The sequence below is a fragment of the Rattus norvegicus genome, chromosome 4 (genome assembly GCF_021556685.1).
Source record: "Rattus norvegicus strain SHRSP/BbbUtx chromosome 4, alternate assembly SHRSP_T2T, whole genome shotgun sequence".
Lineage (NCBI taxonomy): Eukaryota > Metazoa > Chordata > Mammalia > Rodentia > Muridae > Rattus > Rattus norvegicus.
The window spans coordinates 169,478,976-169,494,963 of record NC_141537.1 but is presented as its reverse complement, the minus strand read 5'-3'; the positions used below and the strand labels follow the sequence as shown (position 1 = coordinate 169,494,963).

Below are 15,988 nucleotides of genomic sequence, written 5' to 3'. Positions count from 1 at the left end.
AGCTGAGCTTGCTCCTTATCAGGGTTTGGAATGAAGCACCCGTCTGCCCTCCCTTCCCGCTCCTCAGCTCGCTGACAGCCCCTTGCTGTGACTTCCCGGAAGCTGCTGAGATTGCCTCCCCTACCACCTCCGAGGACTGTTCGGCCACTTCAAATTTAACAGCTGTTTTAAAAACAAAGTACTGGAATTTAAAACATAATCGGTTTAGACTGTTAAACAATAAAAAGCAAGCTAGTAAGCAGCATCCCTCCATGGCCTCTGCATCCGCTCCTGCCTTCAGAGTCCTGCCCTGCCTGAGTTCCTGTCCCTGGACTACAGTGGATTACAGCGCAGAAGCGAAAGCCCTCTCAACTCTTTCCCTCCCTAACTTGCTTTTTGGTCACAGTGTTTCCATCCATCAATAGAAATCCTAACTAAGACAGCCGCTGAGCCATTTCTCCAGACGTTATTTTTATTTTGTATTATAGAATTTTATTTCTGAATAAATACCTCTATAACTTTTTTTTTTTATTTCTGTGGATAAATTCCAAGAGCTGCGGCTTGAAAGGTGCTGCGTGTTTGACTCCCAGGTCGCTTTCCTAAGCTGTTGGCACTGTGGAAAGACACACGTCAAAAATGGTAGTGTAACCCAGGGAAGCCAGTACTTGGGAAGTAGAGGCAGAAGGCACGGTGCAGGAGGAGCTGAATTCTACATCTTCACCCGAAGGAAGCCAGGAACAGACTGAGCATCCTCAGGCAGCTAGGAGGAGGGTCTCCAAGCCCACCATCACTGTGACACACTTCCTCCAACAAGGCCACCCCTTCTAATAGTGCCACTCCCTGGGCCATGCATACGCAAACCATCACACTGGGTATATGAGTATGTTTAAACACTGGGAAAATTCTATCACTGTCTCAGAAATAAGAAGACTCACCCGGGTCTCACCCACGCCTCTGACAGGCAATGCTAAATACCAGGACAAGCAACTATTCTTGACAGTGCTGTGTTAATTAGAATTCCCTACATCAAGGATGCTGCCTTTTACCACCGAAAGGCAGTTACTGTGGCTTGTGTATGATATCAAATAAAGAGTATTTAACACTTCAAAAAATAACAATAAAAAAGAACTTGGTTCTCAGGACTCACCTTGGACAGTTCACAGCCATCCGAACCTCTAAGCTCCAGGAGATCTGACATTGTCTCTGGGCTTCCTCAGGCTCCTGCACACAGGTGCCCCTGATACAGACACATACAGAAAAATAACACATGTTTAAAAAAAAAAACCCAAAAAACAAAAGACCTATAGTATGGTATAACTCGCCCACTCAAATGGTTTTCTGTTTGCTAGGATGCGAGTCTTTACTACGCAGCCCAAACTGAACTGAACTCATGGTGTTCCCACCTCAGCCTCCCGCACAAGTGTCGAGATGACAGGCTGCCCACTAAGCTCAGCTTTTGAGATGCTTTCCTTTGTTCATTGTAGGTGGGGCTGGCCTTTGACTCCTGAGCTTCCCACATTTACCTTCTAAGTGCTCACACAGCCAGCCTCTGTCACACACACACCTGCTCGAAATGGTTTGCTGGCCTTTTCTTTTCTTAGTATAAAAGACTCTAGTTTTACTTGGACACCTGAAGTCCACCTCAGCGCCTCTCTCTTCGCAAACCCTTCTCTTTTGACGTCTTGCTTCCCCAAATCACCACCTCTTCACTCCTCAGGCCTGTTGTTGACTGTCTCTTTGACAGAGTTCACTGCCATATGCAAAATTCCTCAACATCCCCAAACTTAGCTTGGCTTACAGAGTTTTATATTAAGCCGGGTGAAGTGACAACTGTCTTGTCATCCAAACATTTGGAAGATGGAGGCAGGAGGATCAGGAGTTCAAGGTCATCCTTGGCTATACAGAGAATTGAACGTCATCCTGGGTTACATGAAAGTCGGCCTCAAAACCCCCAAATAAATGAACAAATGAATTAACAAATAAAATGAATAGACAACATTCTCTAGTGATAAACACAATTCCTCTGTAATGGTCCACCTTCTTTTCTTGACATTCTACAAAAGCCCCCATACTGTAGCAAGATGGAGCCACTTTTAAATCCCATTTGCACCTGCCCTGCTTCTACTTGGGATGCTTCGTGGCCTGGTCAGCTGAGCAGACTCTCAAAGGACATTTCAAGCCAGGGTTCTCCAGGTATTTTCCCAGTCTTTGAAGTATCTAGGCAGACTCAAGAGTGTCTACAGCTAGCAAGTGTAACATTTTAACTCAAGTGTTTCCAAGTCAGGTTTGTTAGCTGGAGTGTGAGGACGATGGTTTCATTGTTAAAACACCAACACAGCCCAGGGGACCGTGTCTAATGTGCAATTAAATGGCTGAGTGACAAATCAGTTTTACAATAAGAATTGCATCCTTGGTAGGCTTATATTACAGAGGTTCACTCCAGTATCTTTAGGAAATAAAAACACAATCTATTAAAGGACAGGGAAGAAAAGTACACCTCTGTCCCAACACCTACTTTTGTGTTATCATTTCTGGTATTTTCTCAAATATGTGATAGGTCTGTGCATATATATTACATCATCATAATTGAGGTTTTCAGTTACTCCCCTCAGTACACCTGCCACCACACCATATCCCCCCTCTGTTCTCCATTTTCACCACTTTTAAGCTTAACTGCCTGCGAACCTTTTGCGTTTGTTTACAAAAAAATCGTGTGTGTATCGGAGAGGGTGAGTATCACACAGCATGTATCATGTAAGTGGAGGCCAGAGGACCATTTGAAGGAGTGAGTTCTCTCCTTCCACGATGTGGGTCCTAGGGATTGAACTCAGGCTGTCAGGCTTGGTGACAAGTGCCTTTACCCACTGAGCTAACTTGTCAGCCTTCCCCGCAAACATCTCCCAACACTCTTGTACAATCCTCCAAGCTGGTTGCTTCAGGTTCTGTTACTCAGGACTCGAGTGGCCTTGATAAGTCACTGAGTGTCTCAAATTCTCATTTTCTTCATGTGTGCCAAGGGGATCACAGAACAGCCAGTCTTATCTCAGGTGAGCTCCGAGTGGCCCATCTGATAATGTGCTTGCAAGTCCTAGATGAGCCCCTACCCATTTGCCTTCAGAAAAGGTGTGTGAAGGCTGGACAGAAGGCAGCTAATGGTTTTCTTATGGTTAATTCTTGGAGCTGGCCAGCCTAAGGCAGAAGCTGGCCAGGTGAATGCAGAGGGCATCTGGGCCATTACTTGGGAATGCCCACTGCACTAGTAGTGGTAGAGGTTGTTGTGGGGGCTTTTCTTTTTTCTTTTCCTCAAACTTGTAAACCCACTGTCCAACAGCCATGTTTTATTTTCTCTTTGCTCTTAGGTACTGATGCCTTTATCTAAGGATTTTCTCTCTCAGTTTAGAAAGCTTTAGTTCTTGTCAGGTTAGTTCACAAAAAAAAATTGTATTTCTTGGAAGACAAGTTAAAAAAAATTCTGTTTTTTTCTTTAATTTTTTTCTTGCATGTAATGACGGATACAATTCAAGCATGTAATTTTTTTTTAAGGTATTAACCTCGATGTGTGCCTCTTCCCCCACCATTAGCTTCATTCTTTTCCCCCAGATAGTCACACTTTTATCTTTTTATCATCAATGTGTTAACTCATATATAAAAGCATTACTACACACACACACACACACACACACACCCTAGATCCGCATATGAGGGAATACTTGTCTGAGTAAACCTTATTTATGTGTATAAAAATCCTACAATCTTTGTCTATTCAAGTCTGGTCGTTTTCCCATGCGTGTGACTTTATGTGTATATGTAAAGCAGGCTCCACACTGAGAGAAAACATACTTTTTTTTTAAAAGTCTGAGTCCTGTTTATTTTACTCCCTATGATGATCCCCAATTCAACCCATTAGGGTTCTGCTCCGCGTTGGCTTCTGCACACCCTTCAACCTCGTCCGCGGCTTCGAGCGAGTGTAAGCCGCACTTGCACTTTGATTTTCCTACGTCCCGGACAGCCCGGAGCCCGCAGCTCCACCTGGCTCCGCGGCCGGGCGCACAAAGAGCGGCGCGGGCGGCGACGGGCCGGGACGCAGAAAGTAGTCCCGACCACGCCGGCCTCAGTGTCGGCCGACGTCGCCTCACGCCCTCCGCCGCCCCGGGAAAGAATCCCATCGGAATGCGCCTCGGGAAGACCTTTCCCCCTCAGCCTGGCGGGGCTCGCGAGGCCCACCTCGCGGGGGCTCCGCGGGGAGTCAGCGCGCGCGGCGGCCGCGGCTCCGGGGGTCTGGCCGCGGCGCGCTGAGGAGGAGGTCGGGCGCGCAGGGAGACGGCGGCGGCCCCGCGGCGGATCCCTGCGCCGCTGCGAGAGGAAGAGGCTGAATGAGGCGCCGCGCGGGGGACGTGGGGCGCCGCGGGAGGAGGCGGCGGCATGGGGGCAGGCGCTGGCGTCGCGCGAGCCCGGGCCGGAGCGGCGCGCTAGATCCCTGACGTGCGCCCTTTTCTTTCTTCTCCCGGCCGCGGAAAGCATGAGCGTGCAGACCCGCCGCTGCGGCGGCCGCCCCGGCTCCTCGCCCGCGCGTCCCCTGGCCGCCGGTCGCCGGTGAGGGCCGCGAGCGCGCGCGGTGGGGGGGAAGATGGGGGCCGTGCTGAGGAGCCTCCTGGCCTGCAGCTTCTGCGTGCTGCTGAGAGGTGAGGCGAGGCCGGGGAAAGTTGCCGGGGTCCGGGAAGGGGGAGGGGAGGTGGCGGGGACAGCGGCGGGGAGAGGCCTGGCGCTGGGGAGCCGCGCGAGGAAGGGGCCCGCGGTCGGGGGCCGCGCCCGGCCGCAGCGCACACCCCTGGCCGGCCCCGCGGCGCGGCCGGACAAAGCTGCGGGCCTTGGGGGGAACCCCTGACCCCCCGCACTCCATCGGAATGACTGACCGTGCCCCGCTGCCCTGCACTCCAGGGCAGAAAGGGTCTTTTGTAGTTCGCGTTTCAGCACCGTTGGTGTTGACCTCCCTCTCCCTCGAAGCCCTCACCTTTCCCGTGTCTCTTAGGTGAACTTTTTTCTTCTTCTTTAAACCCCACGATTTTTTTTCTCTCCTCTCCTCTCTAGGCCTTGTTAAAACTAACGATTGGCTTCTGTTTGGGGTAGAATGGTCCTGGGGGAGAGCACAGTTGGAAATTGACTCTAGGGTTATAGGTCGCGCTTTTCAGCATTGGGGAATCTTCTGAGCCTATAATAAAAATACAGACGTTGCCCTCGTAACCCTTGCTATTCAGGGCTCGCCCCCTGTTTTCGGAGTGTGCAAGTGTACAGTTGGCACCAAGTAGGGAAGTCATCCTTGTGTGGCGAGGAGCCTATCCTGGGAACTAAATTATCATTTGCTGGGCACCCCTGGGAACTGCTTGGCACTTTGGTAATAACAGAGAATGCCCTGGGTAATTTGCTATGGGAATCGCTTAAATGTAGTGGCTCTGGGGTGTTTGGAATTGGACGGCGAAGCTGAGACACACGTCCTGACTTTTGTTGTGTGACAGTTTGCAAAGGAGACCTTGTGGACCGGTCTTCGTCAGTTGATGAGAGATGGGGAGGTTTGTGTGGGGGTGCCGTTGAGTGTGTTACCCGTGCAAGAATTGAGGTGCTTGGTTGTCACTGTATCTTGTAGTTCGTTTTTTGTTAACTTCATTTGTGCCAGTTAATGGGACCTCTCTGGGATTCTTAGTTATTAATTTAACAGGCTAAATGTCTTAAGTCCTTCAGGAGTATGGAAGTTCCCAAAGTAGGATAGTAACCAACAATGGAAAAAAATTTTTCTAAAAATAAGCATATCCCGAATTGCTTAGTCCTACTTGTAAACACCAGAAATATAATTGCTGTCTAATTTCCACGGCAGAGAACTCAATATTATTAGATACTCAAGAGATTTAATAAGTATGTGTTTATTTTGTTACAGTAAACTCTATGCTGTGAGGTTATAATTGACACGTGACTGTGATTGACAGCTTCCTAAGGGTTAAAAATGTGGAACCAGTGGATTGATTTAGAGTTGGGAAAATCTAAATCGGTAACTTCAGATGGCTTCAGCGTCTGGAAGTCTAGTTGTAGTTCTTAGAGGGGGCATAGGGTTGTTTGTTTATTTTGATAACAGGTTTGAGTCTAGAGTTGAGTAGATTCCTGACTTGGGTTAAGAGACAGTGAAGTATGGTATTGTGTAACAAGATCAAGGAGAGGTAACTGTCCGAAGTGGAGCTTACTCTAAATGTAACATAATAATGGTAAGGAGGTCTTTTTTTTTTTTTTTCTTTCTCCCTGCTTTATTTAATTGTGAGCATATATCATTTCAACTGAAACTGTCTTTTGGTGTAAAAGATTGCTAATTTAGTCTCTTCACTTCTTGACAGTGTTAGCCTCTGTTATAAGTGACAGTCACCCTTGGTTTCCCAGGAGCAAAGTGTGATTGAATTCCTTGTCCTTCCAAGAAGAGGTGGTACTTTCTCGCATTGGGTTTGTGATGATGTGTGACTTTGGGACTTGGTCCTTACAGCCTTGTTTACTTAGCAGCAGTTGAAGGTCATTTGATACTGCCATCCTAAGGCTGCATCCCTGTCTGCAGTGACATCCCTTGTCAAGTGACAAGGTATATTGGGAAAAAATTGAAATTGGAGGATTTTAGCTCCATAGTCTTGAGTTTAAAGCTAGATCTTCATTATTCTTGCTTCTGGTCCTGTCTGTCTCAGCTTATCTATAAAACATGGGTAATGACACCTGTCTGCCTGATTTGCACGGTTACTAGGTGTGTTTAATGAAGTAACATGAAGTGCTTTCCGAATATTAATTAAAAATTGTTTTAAAGACAGGATTTTTCTGTGCTGCCCAGGCTGATCTCCAAATGCAACTCAACTGTTCTCCTTTCTGAGCCTCTTCAGTGCTGGGGTTACAGGCATGCCCCCACATAGGGCTATAACTATTGTTATTTTTATGTGTGTGTGGAATATTTTTATTTATGGATGTGTCCTCAATTGTTGGTGATTAGAGATTTAATTTAAGATTCAAGAGTGCTTAAAGTAGATGGGACTGGCGGTCATTTGTAAGGAGTTGGGCCAGCTAGCTAATGGTAGAGCAGGGATTTACTCCGTTCTCTTGGCAAGTGTGCCTGGAGTAAGATCTCCGTTCCTCAGGACAGCTGGAGTAAGGCACGCAGGGCTCTTTCAGACTCTGCAGCTTACGTTAGGTCTACCCAGATACCAGTAGGAAAAACATTATCCCTGGTTTTCTAGATGAAATATTTTTGGAAAGAACCACAGTTTTATAAAAGATTAATTTTTTAATTTTTAAAAATTATGTGTGTCTGTATATAATGAATGTAGAGGCAGAAGCATGGATTCTCTGGAGCTGGAGTTACAGGTGGTAGCTTAATGTGGATACTGGGAATTGAACTCAGGCCCTCTGGAAGTGTGCAGCCCCGAGAACTGCAGTATTTGAGGGCCAGCATGGAAGCACATAGCAGTGGTGCCAGCGCTCGGGAGGTAGAGACCAGAGGCTAGCCTAGGCCACACAGTAAGCTTGAGGCCAGTCTGGGCATATCAGTACCAACAACCATCGCCTCCAAAACAAACACGTTTTCTAATGACATCGAAATAGGTACTTGGTAAGGACTGTGTTTTGGTTTTCTTTGAGGAGACTTCTTATAAAATACTTTTATATTTGAGAATGTCATACATGCATACAATATATTTTGGTCACATTCATTCTCCTCTTCCTTCACATAACTTTTACATAACTTTTACTCCTGACTTCGTCTAGATCTGCCTTCACCTGCTCTGAACTTTGAGTTCTTTCTCTTAAATAACCCACCAAGTCCAGTCTGTGCTGCCCATATGCTCATGGGTTTGGAGCCATTTCGTGGTTGGAGTGTAGTAAACCTGTCAGGGGTCACCACTTAGAGAAAACTGACTCTTCCTCCCTAGAAGCCATCATGAGTCCCTAGCTCCTCAGTGGCAGTGGGGTGCTCATGAGCCTCTCCCGCCTCTCTGTTGGAATGCTGACATACTTGATCTTGTGTGCATCTTATGCAGCCAACCACAGCCGCTGTTAGCGTGTGTGCAGTGCTCCTGTCATGTCCAAAAGACATCATTTTGCTCTGATCCTGTATGACTTTTGGCTCTTAAAAATCTTTCACTCTCCAAGATGGTCCCTGAGCCTGTGGGGAAGGGGTATAATGTAGCTGTCCCATTTATGGCTTGGCTTGTTAATATGACAATTCTCTGCTGCCTGCCTTCCTGCCCCCAGCACCCCCCCCCCTTTTTTTTGTAGAGATGTGAATGGTATCAGAACAGACTGAAATGTTTACAACTAATATTTCTAGAAAAGTGAGTCTTTCAAAGTGGATTTTCCTTTAAATCAGGTATCAGAGTTTTGAGGCCGTCAGATGAGTTTAGCATGGGACTCGGGAGAGCTTATCTTTCTGTTTGGTGTTCTGTGCTTTGGCGGTCACTTAGTCTCCTTATTGTCTTTTCAGTTTTGGGGATTTCTACCCTGTTTACAGGCTTCGAGAAGTCTGGAAGGTGAAAGGGTCAGTTGTAACTTTGTTTGTACAGTAGCCATCAGATGTGACAGTGATAGACTTGTTGTTCTGTTTTCCTTTTTGAGGCCAGCTCTGCTTAGAGTCGTGGTTGGCATCGGGCTCTTCCTGCCTCTGCCTCCTGGGTGCTGGGAGTACATGTGTGTACCACCATGCCTGGCTCTCACAACACCTTTTATGTGTGTGTTTGCAGGCTCGTGCCCCTGTGTGTGTGTATCCCTCCGTGTTTGAAGGCATTAGTTATTCACCTCGGGTGCTCTCCTCCTCATTTTTGAACTCTGGGTCTGGGTTTACTGATTGACTAGACTGGCCGACCTCCATCCTCTGTCTTTACCTCCCAACCCGGAGATTAGAGGTGTTATTGGGGGGCTTTTTATATGGGTTCTGGACATATGAACACAGATCCTCATGTTTGCTTAGCAAGCACGTTACCCATTAAGCCATCTTTTTAAAATGGATTTTTTAAGAAAACATTTTAGGGAACTTTTGCTGTGAGAAACACACCGACTGGGTGGTCTTTTGAGTTGTAGGTTGACCCAAGTGAATTGGTCCTGGAGATGAGGTCTTGGTTTTGTTTGATCCGGAACATTCACCCCAGCTTACCTGTCCTAAATTTGCTCACCTGCCTAGAAAATAATTTATAGAACTTGAAAGTTCCAGTTCACTGTTACCAGAAGTGCTAACAGTGTTTACCCATCGATCGGTTTTTGGAGAACTTTTTCCTTAGCTTTAAATAGAGGTGCTCCCATTTGCTAGACTGACCTGTGACTTAGCCACACTTTGACCATCACAGAGGACTTTTCTCTTTGAGTGTCAAAGGTGATTCTATAAAAGAGATATATTGATAGAAATTATTTTGAGAGAACAAAATCTGTCTGAATAATTTAGATGTATTGGAAAAATGAGTAACAAATGTATAACTACTTTGAGAAATTTGGTTTTTATTGTGGAAATTTTAGTGGACACTTAGGTTTGAGATGATTATAGAGGGACTGCTTACTGTATTAGAAAGGTGTGAGGTTTTATCATCCTATTTTCTATCATTTTATTTCTCTTATGACAAGTAACTTATGTAGCCCGCTTTCTTTTCTGTTTAGTCATAACCAGCAAGATTTTAGTGAGAAGTGGTAAGGAGGTTTGTGAAGGAATGCTGCCAGCAGTGGACATTGACTAAGTGGCTAAGCTAAGTCAGGCTTGATGGTGGAATCCCATAATTTACAGGGAAGAGGCAGGGAGAGCACTCGCTCAAGATGAGCCTCAGTTACAACACAGAGAGCTTGAGACCATGCAGGGCCACATGGAATCTTGTCTCAGAGTGAAAGAAAAATCAGTATGTACCCAAGTTTAGTAAAACATTTAAGTTCTTGCTATTAGATACTGTTTACCAGTTGATAATTTTAGGACTATGTTTTGAAATTTTTAAATTTACTACTGAAATATTATACTTTTGATGTTTCATATTTTGCTTTATGTGAAATAGGATGGCTAATGGTTACTTTACATTTAAGAACTTTTTTTGGCAGAGTCTCACTGTAGCTCAGGTTGACCTTAAATCTGGTGCACTTGTCTGCCTCAGCCTCCCCAGATGCTGGGAACACAGGCGTGAGCTCCACACACACCTCTCTTTTTACCTTCTGTTTTTGTGTGTATATGTATGTGGGGCCACAGATGTGTGCAGGCGTGTGTGTGTGTGTGTGTGTGTGTGTGTGTGTGTGTGTGTGTTCTGTGTATGCAGTTCCTTAGAAACTTACACTTTCCATGTTTTGAGGCAAAGTTTTTATGTTGGTTTGGCAAGTAAGTACCAGTGATTTTGCTTATCCCTGCCTCTCACTTTCTAGGATCACAGTCACACCACTTCTTGCTTTTTTTAAAAAAAAATATTTATTTATTTATTTTATGTATGTGAGTACACTGTAGCTGTCTTCAGACACACCAGAAGAGGGCATCAGATCCCATTACAGATGGTTGTTGGCCACCATGTGGTTGCTGAGAATTGAACTTAGGACCTCTGGAAGAGCAGTCAGTGTTCTTAACTGCAGAGCCATCTCTCCAGCATACCCCCAGCCCCTTTTAAATATGGGTTCTAGAGATTAAACTCAGGTCTTCTTGCTTCAAAAACATAATGCTTTGTGGACTGTATCCATTCCCCTAGCCCTCTTTTACTTTCACTGACTGAAACACCGAGTTAAGTGGTGATGACTATTAATAAACTAGAAAATAGAGAACTCAAACTCAATTGAATGTGATACTTTAAAATATTAAACTATTAAAATAGCTAAGCACAGGTAAGACCATTTTATCAAAGTAATGAAAGTATCCAGTTGATAGATTCTTTCTGAAGACTGAGTAGATGTGATTTATCCTAAGTTCTTTAGTCTTTTTAGCCTTAATATAAGTGTTCCTGTGTCTTATGTAAAATTTGTTTTAATGACTAGAGCACTATTTTGAAATGTCAAATACATGAAGTAACAATTTGCCCTTGAAATGATTTGTTTAGCTGGGTAGAGCATGTAATCCTAGTTGATCGGAGGCTAAGACCAGAGCACTGCAGCTTGGAGCCCAGCCTGAGACCCTGGCTCAAAAGGAAAAAGTACAGTGAAAAGAGTGTTGTTCCATATTAACACAAAGTCTTGTTCCTTGTGTTTGTGCTGTTTGTGGCAGTAACTGTACTCGGAAAAGGTTCAGGCTATTCAGATGTGAGGTTAGAAAACAAGGGAAGTGCTTGGTTCTCCTTGTTTTTTTTTTTTTTTTTATTTTTTTATTAACTTGAGTATTTCTTATTTACATTTCGAATGTTATTCCCTTTCCCGGTTTCCGGGCAAACATCCCCCTAATCCCTCCCCCTCCCCTTCTTTATGCGTGTTCCCCTCCCCATCCTCCCCCCATTACCGCCCTCCCCCCAACAATCTAGTTCACTGGGGGTTCAGTCTTAGCAGGACCCAGGGCTTCCCCTTCCACTGGTGCTCTTACTAGGATATTCACTGCTACCTATGAGGTCAGAGTCCAGGGTCAGTCCATGTATAGTCTTTAGGTAGTGGCTTAGTCCCTGGAAGCTCTGGTTGCTTGGCATTGTTGTTCATATGGGGTCTCGAGCCCCTTCAAGAAATTGAGTATTTCTTTTTTTTAATCTGTATATATATATTTATATTTATATAAAAAGACCAATAATAGCAGTGTGTTATGCATCAACAGCAGCAACAGCTTTTCCAGGTTCTGCAGTCATCTGAACAAAACTGTAGAGACATCCAGCATACTCCATTAAAAAAAAAAAAAAAAGTAAAAAAAACAAAACCCGAGAAAACAGCACAGTTCTGTTACTCTTGTGGTACCTGGCACCATTTTTTTTTAAAATTAGCTTCTCAATCATCATCTGGAAAGAAAACATTCTGAGCAACATCATTAAAAACAGCTCTGATAAAGCACGGTCACTACTACGTATCGTAAAGCAGGTACAAGCTATTTTACATCCACAGAGGTATGATACAGTACTGTCCTACATCTATAATACTAGAGGATACAATTTAAAAGGCATTATTTGAGACTTGATTCTACTTTTCCAGCAGAGGGCCCAAAGGATGGTGTGACACAGCTTTGTAAAGAAACATACTCTAGATAGGATTTCCTTTCACTAGTGGCACAGTTCTAAGGATTCATTCTCTCCATGAATGTCAGCTAAAACCGTTATTAAAAAAATGAAATATCCCTAGAACAAAACCGTATAACCACCGGATTCACATGAAGATGACCTAGTGGAGACAAGCTGGACCTCACCTTACCAACAAGCTATCAAATCTGTTATGTTTAAACAGTGAGACCTCCAAGGAAGGAGATGCCAAGTAGTGCTTCAAAGCTTCGGACCACAATCAAACACAGCATCCTTTTCAACAGAAGCAGAAGCTCATCTGAATATGCTCAAGGATGCTGACATCAACATTTAATCATCTCCTCACTCATCCAGGAAGAAGGGGAGATCAGTTACTACTGTACTTTATTGTGTTCAACCAAATCACCATGTTACAAAAATAGCAAGCTGCCATAATAAAAAATAAGGCTCCTCTATCCAGCACCAGATAGCATCATTTTACTTTCAAGCCTAGAAATTGCACACTTGTATATAAACCAACCGAAGATGAGGATTGAGAGTTCATCTTGGTGGATTTTTCCTTTGATGAATATGAAGTGTCCTTCCTTATCTTTTTTGATGACTTTTAATTGAAAATTGATTTTATTTGATATTAGAATGGCTACTCCAGCTTGCTTCTTCTGACCATTTGCTTGGAAAGTTGTTTTCCAGCCTTTCACTCTGAGGTAGTGTCTGTCTTTGTCTCTGAGGTATATTTCCTGTAGGCAGCAGAATGCAGGGTCCTCATTGCGTATCCAGTTTGTTAATCTATGTCTTTTTATTGGGGAGTTGAGGCCATTGATGTTGAGAGATATTAAGGAATAGTGATTATTGCTTCCTGTTATATTCATATTTGGATGTGAGGTTATGTTTGTGTGCTTTTCTTCTCTTTGTTTTGTTGCCAAGATGATAAGTTTCTTGCTTCTTCTAGGGTATGGCTTGCCTCCTTATGTTGGGCTTTACCCTTTATTATCCTTTGTAGTGCTGGATTTGTAGAAAGATATTGTGTAAATTTGGTTTTGTCATGGAATATCTTGGTTTCTCCATCTATGTTAATTGAGAGTTTTGCAGGATACAGTAACCTGGGCTGGCATTTGTGTTCTCTTAGGGTCTGTATAACATCAGTCCAGGATCTTCTGGCCTTCATAGTTTCTGGCGAAAAGTCTGGTGTGATTCTGATAGGTCTCCCTTTATATGTTACTTGACCTTTTTCCCTTACTGCTTTTAATATTCTTTCTTTATTTTGTGCGTTTGGTGTTTTGACAATTATGTGACGGGAGGTGTTTCTTTTCTGGTCCAATCTATTTGGAGTTCTGTAGGCTTCTTGTATGCCTATGGGTATCTCTTTTTTTAGGTTAGGGAAGTTTTCTTCTATGATTTTGTTGAAGATATTTACTGGTCCTTTGAGCTGGGAGTCTTCACTCTCTTCTATACCTATTATCCTTAGGTTTGATCTTCTCATTGAGTCCTGGATTTCCTGTATGTTTTGGACCAGTAGCTTTTTCTGCTTTACATTATCTTTGACAGTTGAGTCAATGATTTCTATGGAATCTTCTGCTCCCGAGATTCTCTCTTCAATCTCTTGTATTCTGTTGGTGAAGCTTGTATCTACAGCTCCTTGTCTTTTCTTTTGATTTTCTATGTCCAGGGTTGTTTCCATGTGTTCTTTCTTGATTGCTTCTATTTCCATTTTTAATTCCTTCAACTGTTTGATTGTGTTTTCCTGGAATTCTTTCAGGGATTTTTGCGATTCCTCTCTGTAGGCTTCTACTTGTTCTCTAAGGGAGTTCTTTATGTCTTTCTTGAAGTCCTCCAGCATCATGATCAAATATGATTTTGAAACTAGATCTTGCTTTTCTGGTGTGTTTGGATATTCCGTGTTTGCTTTGGTGGGAGAATTGGGCTCCGATGATGCCATGTAGTCTTGGTCTCTGTTGCTTGGGTTCCTGCGCTTGCCTCCTGCCATCAGATTATCTCTAGTGTTACTTTGTTCTGCTATTTCTGACAGTGGCTAGACTGTCCTATAAGCCTGTGTGTCAGGAGTGCTGTAGACCTGTTTTCCTGTTTTCTTTCAGCCAGTTATGGGGACAGAGTGTTCTGCTTTCGGGCGTGTAGTTTTTCCTCTCTACAGGTCTTCAGCTGTTCCTGAGGGCCTGTGTCTTGAGTTCACCAGGCAGGTTTCTTGCAGGGGAAAAGTTGGTCCCACCTGTGGTTCCAAGGCTCAAGTTTGCTCGTGGGGTACTGCCTAAGTCCTCTCCGCGGCGGCAGCAACCGGGAAGATCTGCACCGCTCTTTCCGGGAGCCTCCGTGCACCAGGGTTCCAGATGACGTTTGGCTTTTTCCTCTGGCGTCTGGATGTGCACAGAGTGCAGTCTCTTCTGGTTTCCCAGGCGTGTCAGCCTCTCTGAAGGTTTAGCTCTCCCTCCCACGGGATTTGGGTGCAGAGAACTGTTTATCCTGTCTGTTTCCTTCAGGTTCTGGCGGTGTCTCAGGCGCAGGGGTCCTGCCGCTCCTGGGCCCTCCCCTACGGGAACCCAGGGGCCTTATACAGTTGCCTCTTGGGCCAGGGATGTGGGCAGGGGTGGGCAGTGTTGGTGGTCTCCTCCGCTCTGCAGCCTCAGGAGTGCCCACCTGATCAGGCGGTGAGGTCTCTCTCCCATGGGGTTTTCTTGGTTCTCCTTGTTGACTGACACTCTGATACTAGATCTCTGTTAGATAGCTTGCTAAGCAGGGCTGTGTTTAAGTGCTTTGACCATTTGGAGCTAATTTCAAGAGATTAGAGATGCAAGATGACATTGAAGTATGTAAGTGACTGCCACCAAGCATAATGTTACTGATCAGATTCTCAGTGTGAAACAAAATGCCAAGGTGGCCATGATCAGCAGTTGCCAGCACCTCCCACCCCCCAATCCCCAGGAAATGACAAAGTCATTGAAATAATAAAAATTCTACCATATCAATTGTTTGACTAGGAAGTATTTTCTGCATTGGCCTTGGTTACTTTTATCACTGTGAGACCTAAGTTACACTGTGTAGATTACTAGAGTTAGGTCTCATTGTCTATGGCCAGCTTTATTAGAAAGAGAAGATTAAGAATCTATATCTTCCTTTTAATCTGAGCACTCGGGAGACAGAGGCAGGCAGATCTCTGAGTTTTAGTCCAGCCTTGTCTACAGAGTGAGTTCCAGGGCAGCCAGGGCTACACAGACAGACCCTGTCTCAAAACAAAACAAAACAAAACAAAACAAAACAAAACAAAACAAACAACCAAACCCCCCAAAAACCCAAAAAACAACAACAAACAAAAAAATCCAACCAAAACAAAACAACCAACTAAACAACTAACCAACCAAAACAAAACAACCAACTAACCAACTAACCAACCAAAACAACTCCTAAAAGGTTCCCCTTCCAAAAGAAAGTTGTATCTGTGCTTAACAATACAGATTTTGCTTTCTCTTTATTTCCTAAACAGCAGTATAACATCTGTTTTAAAAGCACTTTTACTAGGTGGTGTAAGTATTCTTGAGATGATTTAAAGGAGTCGGGGAGATGTGTCTATGTTAAATGTAAATACTAGGCATTTTATATGAAGTTACCATATCTACAGTTTTGGTGGGGACTGGGCATTAGGTGTGTGTAGGGAGTGAGTGGAGGTGTTCAGGGATTCATCGTATGTAGGTGTCTGAACCGTACTCACACACATTGGGATGGCTCCCTGGGCATGCATAACGTCAAGCACTCCCCACTCTACTACATTTCCTGTCTTTGCCTTTTTTTGGAGAGAGCTCAAATTTGTGTTCCTCTTGCCTCCTTAGTGCTGGGTTATT

The 15,988-nt window shown here is 44.3% G+C and overlaps 1 protein-coding gene and 1 long non-coding RNA gene across 7 annotated transcripts in view; one reads left to right on the top strand and one right to left on the bottom strand.

Annotated features, from left to right (window-relative positions):
- Nucleotides 1-5,192, bottom strand: part of LOC102551409 (uncharacterized) — a 41,497-nt gene extending 36,305 nt beyond the window's left edge. For 2 of the 4 annotated variants that reach the window (XR_015687112.1, XR_015687111.1), the window contains exons 1-2: nt 4,991-5,171; nt 1,127-1,216 (exon numbers count right to left, since the gene is read on the bottom strand). This is a non-coding gene — a long non-coding RNA (uncharacterized LOC102551409). Of the gene's footprint in view, nt 1-498; nt 593-1,126; nt 1,217-4,990 lie in introns of those variants that run through there. The other 2 variants (XR_015687114.1, XR_015687113.1) reach the window with 2 other exon arrangements.
- The window catches only part of Lrp6 (LDL receptor related protein 6), a 133,771-nt gene continuing 122,103 nt past the window's right edge, over nt 4,321-15,988 (top strand). The window contains exon 1 of one of the 3 annotated variants that reach the window (NM_001401820.1): nt 4,321-4,661. In NM_001401820.1, coding sequence (NP_001388749.1) covers nt 4,607-4,661 — 55 coding nt within the window. In that variant the 5' untranslated portion in view covers nt 4,321-4,606. Of the gene's footprint in view, nt 4,662-5,997; nt 6,231-15,988 lie in introns of those variants that run through there. The other 2 variants (XM_087657744.1, XM_087657745.1) reach the window with 2 other exon arrangements.